The 12,107-nt window shown below is 40.0% G+C and overlaps 1 protein-coding gene across 2 annotated transcripts in view; it reads right to left on the bottom strand.

Annotated features, from left to right (window-relative positions):
• LOC110446496 (adenylate cyclase type 10-like) overlaps nucleotides 1-12,107 on the bottom strand; it is a 79,794-nt gene that overhangs the window by 26,041 nt on the left and 41,646 nt on the right. For both annotated transcript variants that reach the window (XM_021491666.1, XM_021491667.1), the window contains exons 18-23: nucleotides 11,778-12,003; nucleotides 11,333-11,513; nucleotides 7,648-8,133; nucleotides 4,882-4,996; nucleotides 3,485-3,680; nucleotides 1,433-1,549 (exon numbers count right to left, since the gene is read on the bottom strand). In XM_021491666.1, coding sequence (XP_021347341.1) covers nucleotides 1,433-1,549; nucleotides 3,485-3,680; nucleotides 4,882-4,996; nucleotides 7,648-8,133; nucleotides 11,333-11,513; nucleotides 11,778-12,003 — 1,321 coding nt within the window. The remainder of the gene's footprint in view (nucleotides 1-1,432; nucleotides 1,550-3,484; nucleotides 3,681-4,881; nucleotides 4,997-7,647; nucleotides 8,134-11,332; nucleotides 11,514-11,777; nucleotides 12,004-12,107) is intronic.

Genomic DNA, 12,107 nt, shown 5'->3' with positions numbered 1-12,107 from the left:
ACCTGCTGCCCCCAATTGCATGATCGTAAGAGGCGACTAAATTTGGGACCTTATCTCTTCTCTCCTTTCTAAATAACTTTCTTCTTCCTAATGTCTCCCTTGACAATGCCTCACTTTTGGCCATTTGTTGAGCGTTCGCCCCTGTGAGGAAGGCTTTGGGTTCTGTCCCCTGGCCGAGACATACCAAAGTCTTTAAAAATGGTAGTTTCTACTCCTGCTTAACGCTCAGCAAATTAGGAGTGGGACGACTGGTTCGCCCGTTGTCAGTATAATGTGACCGGGTGGGGCGTCCTGCTGGGTGTCTTCGGCAGTATGTCTCAGTGAGGTAGCACTATAAAGTCGGCATCAGTTCCGCGCTATCACAAGGAGACAAACACGAACATATCGCAGCCTCCCAAAATACACACACATACACTACACGCATGCATCTTGCACACAGAGGAGGCCGTCCTTAAATGACCTTAGCTGTTAATAGGACGTTAAACAAAATCAATCAATCAATCAATCTTTTGGAAAAATTGTCAAATCCAAATTCTTTTAGGGAGACACAACTTCATATCATGATTATCATGTATACAAAGTTTCAAAGAGATCAGTCGACAAATGTAGGAGGAGATCTCCCGACAAAATTCAAATACTGAAATGAACAAAGGGCAATAACTTTTGGAAAAATTGTCAAATCCAAATTCTTTTAGGGAGACAGAACTTCATATCATGATTATAATGTATACCAAGTTTCAAAGAGATCGGTCGAAAAAATGTAGGAGGAGATCTCCCGACAAAATACAAATACTGAAATGAACAAAGGGCAATTACTTTTGGAAAAATTGTCAAATCCAAATTCTTTTAGGGAGACACACCTTCATATCATGATTATAATGTATACCAAGTTCCAAAGAGATCGGTCGAAAAAATATAGGAGGAGATTGCCAGACAAACAACGCCATACCATAATACTACCGTCAAATTTGACGGTCGTATAACAATGTGTGAATGTGCATAAATGAACTATTATATATTTCAATGGAAAGTAAAACGATTTACAAAAACAATTCACCAATTAGGATCTATATTTAGATATACCATAAGCAGGAGATTACTTGGTTATTCAAAATATCAATGAGAGGCCAAAGGGATACTGCAAAGTAGTTCTGGAAGATGTAAATAAATCAAAATTAAAATGTCAATCCAAAACATAAAAACACTTCTTTTTGACCAGGAAATACAGGAAATTTTGTCCCTTGCAAGTGTAAACAATGACTTTAATTTAAGTTTAATATAGATTTTTCAAAATTTCTACCATGGCAGCTATATCAAATGTTTGACCAACTTGAAAAATAACCCTTGGCTTTAAAATCACAGCCATAGCTGCCTCTTTGATTTCACATTTAAACAGAAAAATAATTTACGCTATTAAAGTGAAAGATATTACCTTTGACCAAAGTCTGTTTGCTCTTGACTTAAGGATGATGAGGGACATCTGATCCACATCATCACTTTCCTCCATGCGTTTAAGTACAGCATCAACTTCCACCAACAGGTCCTTAGCCTATTAGAAATACATTCAAAAAATAAATTCAAAGGCTGAGGCAGACCACTTGGGCATCTAGATATGCAAAGCAATTGCACAAAAGTTTATGTTGGGGGTCTCAACTCATCTCAAAGTGATGACCAAGGGTTTAAATTCTTTAGCCACCATGGTATAATATGTGAAGCCGTCAGTGATTGTATACAATTGATATGGTTAAAGGTAAGGACCACAGCCATTCAATTTGAACAATTTAAAATCCACACTACCAAAGGGTACCCAACATGGCCACATTATCCCTTCAGCACCGCCACTGAGCCCCTTGTGAGGTGGGGGCGGGAAGTTTAGTCCTTCTGTGTGTACAAACAACATGGCCACATTATCCCTTCAGCAAGGCCACTGAGCCCCTTGTGAGGTGGGGGTTGGAAGTTTAGTCCTTCTGTGTGTACAAACAACATGGCCACATCATCCCTTCAGCGCGGCCACTGAGCCCCTTGTGAGGTGGGGGAGGGGAGTTTAGTCCTTCTGTGTGTACAAACAACATGGCCACATCATCCCTTCAGCACGGCCACTGAGCCCCTTGTGAGGGGGGGGCGGGAAGTTTAGTCCTTCTGTGTGTGCAAACAACATGGCCACATTATCCCTTCAGCAAGGCCACTGAGCCCCTTGTGAGGTGGGGGTGGGAAGTTTAGTCCTTCTGTGACTACAAACAACATGGCCACATCATCCCTTCAGCACGGCCACTGAGCCCCTTGTGAGGTGGGGGCGGGAAGTTTAGTCCTTCTGTGTGTACAAACAACATGGCCAAATGATCCCTTCAGCACGGCCACTGAGCCCCTTGTGAGGTGGGGGCGGGAAGTTTAGTCCGTCTGTGTGTACAAACAACATGGCCAAATGAGCCCTTGAGCACGGCCACTGAGCCCCATGTGAGGTGGGTGTGGGAAGTTTAGTCCTTCTGTGTGTACAAACAACATGGCCACATTATCCCTTCAGCATGGCCACTGAGCCCCTTGTGAGATGGGGGCGGGAAGTTTAGTCCGTCTGTGTGTCCAAACAACATGGCCAAATGACCCCTTCAGCACGGCCTCTGAGCCCCTTGTGAGGTGGGGGTGGGAAGTTTAGTCCTTCTGTGTATACAAACAACATGGCCACATCATCCCTTCAGCACGGCCACTGAGCCCCTTGAGAGGTGGGGGTGGGAAGTTTAGTCCTTCTGTGTGTGCAATTCTCGATCCATGTCACTTGAGGATGGTTCCAACCAAATATGATTGATGTCAATTTTTTACCATTATAGAAAAAAGTCCTTTATAGGAATATGGCCCAATTGCATTTCTTGGTCCCGTCTGTTAGCCACAGGGGGTCAGTCCATCAATTTTCACAATTTTGGTTTCCCATTACCTGAAAATGCTTCCAACCAGTATGATTGATATTCATTCTGTTAGTTTCATACAAGTCACTTAAAAACAATATAGCTAAATTACCATACCCCTATCCTTTAGACATTTCCATCATATAGCAAATGTGCCAAAAAATTACCCTGAAAAAAGTTCTTTGTGGCAGTTAAACTTCCAATTTATGTGAAACCTGGTTTCCTTCAAAATAAAAGCCTCACATAAATGATCAAGTTAACCATTGGCTTAGCACATTAAAGAAATGTTTTAGGACAGAGTGTACCGAACCATATACATATTGTTTTTAAATTGCCTTACATTTTTCGATTATATAATAGAAAAGCTGAATCGACATCAATTTTGTGGACAACTGGTACACATTTTACACCTTTGTGTACATACGCTTCACTGGTCATTTGTCTGATGGAGGTGACAGTGTACATACCGTACTAGTCATCAAAACATCACATAGAAAATCTTATTGGTTGTGTAAAAATACTTACCAACCTGAAGAAAATGTTTTGAAATTTGTTCAATTATGATTTTATGGAACAATTAAACAAACCTGGTCTGCTTTGCAGATAGCAACGGCTACTGAGCTGGCTTCCAGGAGCTGGTTAACAAGGTTCTGGTAATGTTTGGCTGCCTTCCAATGGTAGAAAATCATTGTATAGGTGGGCAGTAGGCATTCCAGCATCTCGTCTGTTGTCTGGTTCAGTGAGAACTGTTCCCTCAGTACCTGCACCAGGGGATCCCCCTTCCTAGTCAACAGTTCAGGTTTATCTATACTACCAGTAATGAGTTTGGTATCATGTTCACTGTTTAACATGTAGTTCAGTCATATAAGCATTAAGATAATGTCCGGGAAATATGACTCTGAAGTAGCCGACAACTTCAAAATCAGGGAAAGTTCATCTGTATGGCATAGCCCCGCAATGAAAAAGGGACAAAATTCTGCCATATAACATTTAAATATCACGATTTAAGAACTCATTCAATGCATTCATGTAATGAAACGTCCCAGCAAATTTGACAAAAATTAAAAAATAATTATTTGAGTTATCTCGTAAACAAGCAAAAGTTAACGGCAAAAACAATGAACAGCATTGCTATGTAAAGTGTAATGCCAAATCGTGGAAAGTTGAAACAGAAAACCCCATAATATATGTGTAACATTATTGTTTCTAGCATTACTGTACAAAATCTGAAAGGAATTGATTAAAAAAAATTAAAAACATTCTTGCATTCACAACAAAATGCCCTTATTTGGCAATAAAAGGGGCATATCTACACCAAAAAGCACCTAAACTTCCAAAAATCAAACTTGTTTGAGTTACATTGGTATGCAATGTGTGTACCAAATTTCATCAAGATATGTTTATGAATGACAAGAAAAGTTAAAGGACGGAGATTGGACATCAGTCAACGTAGCCCATACCATAATAAGACCCGTCGGATGACGGGCGTATAAAAAGTGTTTTCCTTTTCTATGTCAGAGCTGATTGGAATGTAAGAACCTCATTTTATCAGAATAAAATCTATGAATCGATCCATGTACAGATATCTCATTCATCATAACTTTCCTAAATACCAAACCTTCCTTATAATTCAACATGCTAATAACTTACAACTATGCCTCTATATAATAATGAATCAAAGGTTTATATGTATAGGTACTGGCTATTCCTGATATATACATGTATCTCCCATAAACTGGGTCTAATGGGACAAGACGTTACTTTCTGCTTCTCCCTTATGGACAATTTTGGGGAAACTCTTCTTTCTGATGATAATCAATAATGTTTCCTGAAATATATAGTAGTGACCATTTAGTGTAACCAAGCCAAGGACAACAAATGGGAGCCCAAATATTACTCACAATGTCTTAAATTTATCCAGTTTTGGGTTGGCATTGTGTAGCTGATGTTTATTTCATTATACATTGAGACACATGACACTTACTCAGTGTCCAGAGAGAATCCAAAACGTCTGCCACGCCGTGTCTGTTGGTAACTACCGATGTCCCCTACACGGGTCAAAGCTAGCCTTTTCCAGTTGGCCCTTCGTATCGCAGTCTCTGTGACAAAACCAATTTTCTTTCAAGGATTATATCTCTACTTGGTAAGAAATTTTGAAGCATCACTCTTGATTCCAGTTCTTTTGTACGACTGACAGTGGCCACACACTTTGGTAAGGTATATATATATATATTATCTCTAAAAACACAACATTGCAGTATCTAACTAACACAGGAAAATGAGGAGTGGCATGGGCACACAGGGGAGTGAATAACCCTGATAACACAACATTGCAGTGTCTAATTAACACAGGAAAATGATGAGTGGCATGGGCACACAGGGGAGTGAATAACCCCGATAACACAACATTGCAGTGACTAATTAACACAGGAAAATGAGGAGTGGCATGGGCACACAGGGGAGTGAATAACCCCGATAACACTACATTGTAGTGTCTTATTAACACAGCAAAATGAGGAGTGGCATGGGCACACAGGGGGGTGAATAACCCCGATAACACAACATTGAAGTGTCTTATTAACACAGGAAAATGAGGAGTGGCATGGGCACACAAGGTCATCCTGGAAGCATATGTGCATTCACCTCTTTATACTCAGCAATTGTATATAATATGGTTATAGGGTGGGGATCTCAACTGTTTCCAAGCTGTGACTAAGAAACTAGGTCCGTCAGGGTTCGGTCAGACCCCAGGGTCTATTCTAATATCATGACTGCATTTGTTTCTTTATGCCCAGCATTTGTATACATAATTTTGGGGTGGGGATCTGTTTTAAAGTTATAACCCAGGGATTATGTCTCTAAGTTGGGGCTGCATTCTTCTATTTATACTCAGCAATTGTATATATGGTTATAAGGTAGGGATCTCAACCAAGTAATACACTTTTTTTTGACCCCACTCCTTAGCCCAGGGGGTAAGCCCCCACCATTTGTACAATTTTGAATCCCTGCCTCCCATGAATGCTTTTGATCAAATATGATTGATATCCAGTTCATTGTTCTACAGAAGAAGTATTTTTTAGCAATATAGCCAAATTGCCCTTTTTGGCCCCCGCCCCTCAGCACCCTGGGGGGTCAGCCACACCATTTGTACAATTTTGAATCCCCACCACCTAGGGATGCTTCCAGTCCAATATGGTTGATATCCGACACTTAGTTCCAGAGAAGAAATCGCTTAAAGCAATATAGCCAAATTGCTCCCTTTTGGCCCCGCCCCTCAGCCCCCTAGGGGGGTCTGCCCAACCATTTGTACAATTTTGAATCCCCACCATCTAGGGATGCTTCCAGTCAAATTTGATTAAATTCCTATCAGTGGTTAAGAAGAAGAAGTCGTTTAAAGCAATTGTTGATGTACAAACAATGGACGACGGACATACGACGGACGCCACGGTATGGTATAACTCACCTTGGTCCTTCGGACCAGGTGAGCTAACAATATATATTAATGTGTTGGGAAAGGGCTTTACATAGGTTGGACAATTTGTGCCCAATCCCTTTTGTATATTATATGCAAATAAAAATATGTTTTAATCGAAATACTAATGTGTTATTCCGCCAAAATGTACAAACTAGAACTGTCCCATACCCTACTCTCCTTTCTCTCGCCTTATTTAACTTAGTTCTTTCACAGGTGTAACTAGTGCGAAAAATGTCTTTACATAAAAGGCCAAGCTCCATTAATAGGGGAGGTATCTAATGTCTATACTTCAATTTACATCACCATGATGCAAGGGTTACCATGTGTACCAGTTATTAAAATTGGTACAGTTCTTTTGGAGGAATATAGTGCCAACAATATATGAGCTTGAACAAAGGGGCCTTACTCCATGCATGGAGGAGGCAACTCTCATTGAACTGTTTTAATCCTATCCCCTCAATGTTAGGGTTATGGGTACTATAGGTATCATTTAAATCAGTGTAGTACCTCGGTAGGATAATTGTGAATGTTTCCAAACAAAATCGTATATGACCCGAAAATAGAGGAAGATACTCCAAGATATATCTACTTAATTCATAACCCCTATGTAAGTGTAATTAAGTAGATAAGTTTAATTCCAATCAGTGCAGTACTTTAGGAAGAGTAGTGCAAGCAGTGAACAACGCTATGACTAGACAGACAAAACACAGACAGAAAATCCAAACCAGTAAACACCCTATCTTACCTGCTGGTGGGGGTGGAGAGGCATAGATATAACTATAGTAAATGTTACCCCCTCCCTGGGGGGGAATAACTGATCCCCGGGAAAATGAAATTCACAATTCTCACAACAGACCTTAGGACCATTCCACCCATGATAACTATTTGATTCTAGCATTTGATCTGGGTCTGAGAATTTTAACCAATTTGAATGGTATTTTGCCATTAAAGCTTTTTGTGAAATTAGACTGAAATCAGTTAAGCGGATTTTGAGAAATCGAAAAACGTGAATTGTTTATAAACGAAGGTTTGACGAAAATGGGCAAATAGCAATGGCAATTGTCGCATGACACTTTTTTGCAAGTGACCTAAAATATATTTTCCATCAATATCACTTTCTTTATTTGATTGTGACACAAAAATACTCAGCCAATTTTGCTATTTTGTGTTCAATATTATCCTATCATATGATGCCAATCAGACCGATCAATTGTCAGGATCCCCCAAGCTAATTATTTCCAATCACAAAACATTCAGTCTAATAACAATCTTTACCTGAACCTGTATATCCTGTTCCACTATTTGGAGGAATTCTCCCCAGCAAGTAATAGGGAATCTTCAAGCGGTATTTATCAGCCTGCTTTTCCAAATACTCGGCTGATTTGGCATGGAGTTCGAGTCGCTGGCTTTCCATGAGGGTTTCGTAAGCTGTCTGCTGTATCAGAGCATTACGAAAGCGCATTTTATTGCACAGATCCCGTACATAGAGATTCTCTTCTTTAACACAATAACATGTATCCCAGGAAATTGTGTCGTCTCGTCCTTGCATCATCTGATTGTATCGTCCTGCTGGAATGTTTGCACACTCAAATATTCCATTGAAGGCGAGCTGTTTGAAGCATTTCCTTGCCTTCACTCTCTGGACTTTAGGCAGGATTGTCTCTACCATGTCCCGGGAAAAGCTTGTCCCAAGTACAGCAGCACATTTTACGATCAGCTGCTCAGAAGCCCTCATAGAATCAATCCTGGTCATGATGAGTTCTGATCCAGAAATAAAATGTGAAATATCAACAAGAAATCATAAACCAATTCCCTAATGTTTTACATCTATAATGTCATGACAATGCCAATTATTAAGTTAACAAGAGAAATATAAAGCATGAAGTTAAAAGGGATGAATGATGGAAGGCAACTGAGAGACGGGAATCTCAACTCGAGGGGGAAGATTCTGAAGTTGCCAAATACGAGGCTTTGCCGATTGTTTGGTGACTGAAGAATCTTTCCCCTCACATGATTCTTTTTCTCTAACCCTGTTCATCTATTGTGTATCATATGCATGATGTAATGTTAACGTTACAGGCTAAATTCAGGGTTGACGTGACATTGATGGGTTGTTGATGTGATGCCATTGTATTGTTGATGTGACGTCATACCATAGTTATGAATAAGGGAATCCCCCAGTCTCAACCGTAAGATGAGTTGAGGATATCTCATACTGATGACAGTGTGCATACATCTGTCCAGGTTGGTTATCATGTTTATCTAACTCAAGTTAGTAAATTTTCCAATTGTATAAAGATATGAGGTTAACCGAGTGTTTTTAACAATTTGAAAATTAACTAACAAGAGTAAGATAAACATGATAACCTACCATCACGAGTTTGGGGTCCTTTTTCTCCCATAACGTTCATATTTTATCTGAAAAGCCATATGTTTCCCTTGAAAATACACTATGCCGGCTTCCGATGGGGAAAACAATTGCTGTGAGGCATCACGTCACAAAGCATTGTTAGGTGACGTCATAAGTAAACAAGAGGCCCAGAGGGCCTGTATCGCTCACCAGGATATCTAAGCAATGATGGCAAAAAGATTCTCCAAATGAGATCCAAGGGAATATGCCAGACCCCAAGGCCAATCCTTGTACCATATCTGTATTAGATTTTTCATGCCCAGCAATTTTATGTATGGTTATGGGTTGGGGATCTCAACTGTTTCTAAGCTGTGACACAGAAACTAGGTCCCTAGGGTTGTGGCCAGACCCCAGGATCAAGTCTAATATCATGACTTCATTTGTCTCTTTATGCCCAGCATTTGTATTTATAGTTTTGGGGTGGGGATCTCAACTGTTTCAAAGTTATGACCCCTTTTGGCCACGCCCTTAGCCCCCTTGGGGGTCAGCCCAACCATTTGTACAATTTTTAATCCCCACCACCTAGGAATGCTTCCAGTCAAATATGGATGATATCCATTGCTTAGTGCCAGAGAAGAAGTCACTTAAAGCAACATAGCAAAATAACACTTTTTGCCCCCTCCCTCCTTCAGCCCTCTTGGGGTTCAGCCCCACCTGTTGTACAATTTTGAATCCCTGCCTCCCAAGAATGCTTTTGATCAAATATGATTGATATCCAGTGCATAGTTCTACAGAAGTCATTTATAGCAATATAGCAAAATTGCCCCATTTTGGCCCCGCCCTTCAGCCCCTTGGGGGATCAGCCCCACCATTTGTACAATTTTGAATCCCAACCACGTCCTAGGGATGCTTCCAGTCAAATATGGTTGATATCCATTACTTAGTTCTACAGAAGTCGCTTAAAGCAATATAGCCAAATAACCCTTTTTGATGGACCTGCCCCTCAGCCCCCTTGGGGGTCAGACCCACCATTTGTACAATTTTGAATCCAAACCACGTCCTAGGGATGCTTCCAGTCAAATATGGTTGATATCCATTACTTGGTTCCAGAAAAGAAGTCGCTTAAAGCAATATAGCCAAATTGCCCCCTTTTGGCCCGACCCTCAGCCCAACTTTTTGTACAATTTTGAATCCCCACCACCTAGGGATGCTTCCAGTCAAATTTAGTAAAATTCCAATCAGTGGTTAAGAAGAAGAAGAAGTCGTTTAATGAATTGTTGTTGTGGCGTTGATACATTGTTGATGTGACGTCATACAATTGTTGTTGAATCCCCCCATCATAACCCGTTGGTGAGACAAGGATATCTAACACCAGGAAAAGTGTGGATACACCTGTCCAGGGTAAGAAAAATAACTTTTCCATACATGTGAGTTACAAAGAGCTTACTAGACCGAAAAATCTGCATTCCTGTCATTAACAATTGACATTCTGGCTTCATATGCAAATGAGAAATGTGCGGACAGTTTACAACTTTACTAGAAGATCAGCTGTTTTACAGGTTTTAGGTAATAAGCAAGACATAGAATCCATCCCTGATGAAAGGTATGGATAAGGTCATTCAAACCCTCAGGATAAAATATTGAGCAAAACACCCTCGGCATAGCCTCGGGTCTCCTGCTCAATATTTTATCACTTCGCAGGGATGGATTCTATTAATCCTCAAGGTCAAGATTTGTTACGGCGGGGATAAACAGATGCACAGTATAGTGTGTTGGATCAAGTGTTTGCAGACAGCTGGTTGTAATTTGTCAATTAATGACCCAAATCACTGATTAGTCATTGTTCATGTCATAACAAATGAACACATGAAAAATTACCAATTAAATTAATGCATTTCAGATTGTGTAAATTGTAAATACATATTTATAATTATTCATACTGTAGGTTGTCAGTAATAGCATAATGGCTGAAAGTTGCATGTTTGATGAGGGTCAGTGACTGGAGAAGACACAATGTGGTATTTTTAAGTGTATTGCCTTGCCATGAAGATTTGTAAGTTGTATGTTTGATGAGGGTCACTGACTGGAGAAGACACAATGTGGTATTTTTAAGTGTACTGCCTTGCCATGAAGATTTGTAAGTTGTATGTGTTGCAACTAACATGTGCTGTTCTGTACTGAATCATCTAAAGGACTTGCATTATTATGTGCATGCATGTTGTAGTACCTTGACTATAATGAAGAGTTGTGGGGATGAACTTTCCTTTAAAGTGGGGAGGGGTGGGGATTGCCACATTGTTCTTTGGCACTGTTTGAAGTAGGCATGGGTGTAGTGTGGATTCTGAGAAAAAAATCTTTCACATAATATCTATTGATTGATCGATAGGAGGGTAGTCTGCACTCCTCCTCTGAGCTATGAATTGGAAGAAAACCTTGAGCAGATACATCTGTACATTACAACCAATAACAGGTTTAATTTACCTATCCTAATAAGGGACAAGTTTTAACAGATACATCTGTACATTACACCAATAACAGGTTTAATCTACCTATCCTTATAAGGGACAAGTTTTAACAGCAAGATGAGACTTCATGGATTCTGTGCCGCACCTTTCATGGAATCGGGCACCTTAATCTCATTAGGATTTATTCCAGGAGAAAATACTGTAATCCGTTCAATCTTCAATTTCTTTTCCTCCTTTTCAGCGTCATGATTGAATGAGGGGTTTTCATGGAGAAAACCCAAATCTGCCAGCATGTTGTGGCCTGATTCTGACTTCTGAGGATCTATCTGTAAAGTGAAAGAAGTATCCCATCATCCAAAAATCAACAACACTTAATCTGAGAGGATTTTTTCCTCTCTTATTCCAGTCCCCCAAAAAGGCCCTATTAGAAATCCAAAGGTAAGAAGCTGAGCAACACTTTGATTTTGGCAATTCTGAATATTATTTTGTCATACTGTCCTATCATTTGAGTTAACAGATTCTTTGTTTCCTTAAATATCCATTATTTCAAAAATGGTATTGAGGATTGTGAATGAAGAAATGGCACATACAGAGGTAGTATCATAGAAGATCTCATTGCACTGCCTCATGTCCAAAGTACTGGTATCATCATCCGTGTCCAAACGCCGGATGTACTGACTAAGAGGTGCCACCATGGACTCCAAGTGTTTAAAATGACCACTGTCCTGCAGAATGGTCAACTGTTTCTTCTCCACCATGTCCACTAGTAACTGTTCACACCAGGATGGCACACCATGGGTCATTTCTCGCAGCATCCTGATACATCAATCATTAACATATACAACAAGATGCTGACATTAATCCTCGTTTTTGACAGAATGTTAATAGATTACAGAATAGATAAGATTACCCTAAATCTA

The sequence above is a fragment of the Mizuhopecten yessoensis genome, unplaced genomic scaffold, assembly GCF_002113885.1.
Source record: "Mizuhopecten yessoensis strain PY_sf001 unplaced genomic scaffold, ASM211388v2 scaffold2741, whole genome shotgun sequence".
NCBI lineage: Eukaryota > Metazoa > Mollusca > Bivalvia > Pectinida > Pectinidae > Mizuhopecten > Mizuhopecten yessoensis.
Note: the sequence above shows the minus strand (reverse complement) of the source record. Positions and strands in the feature narration are given on the sequence as shown.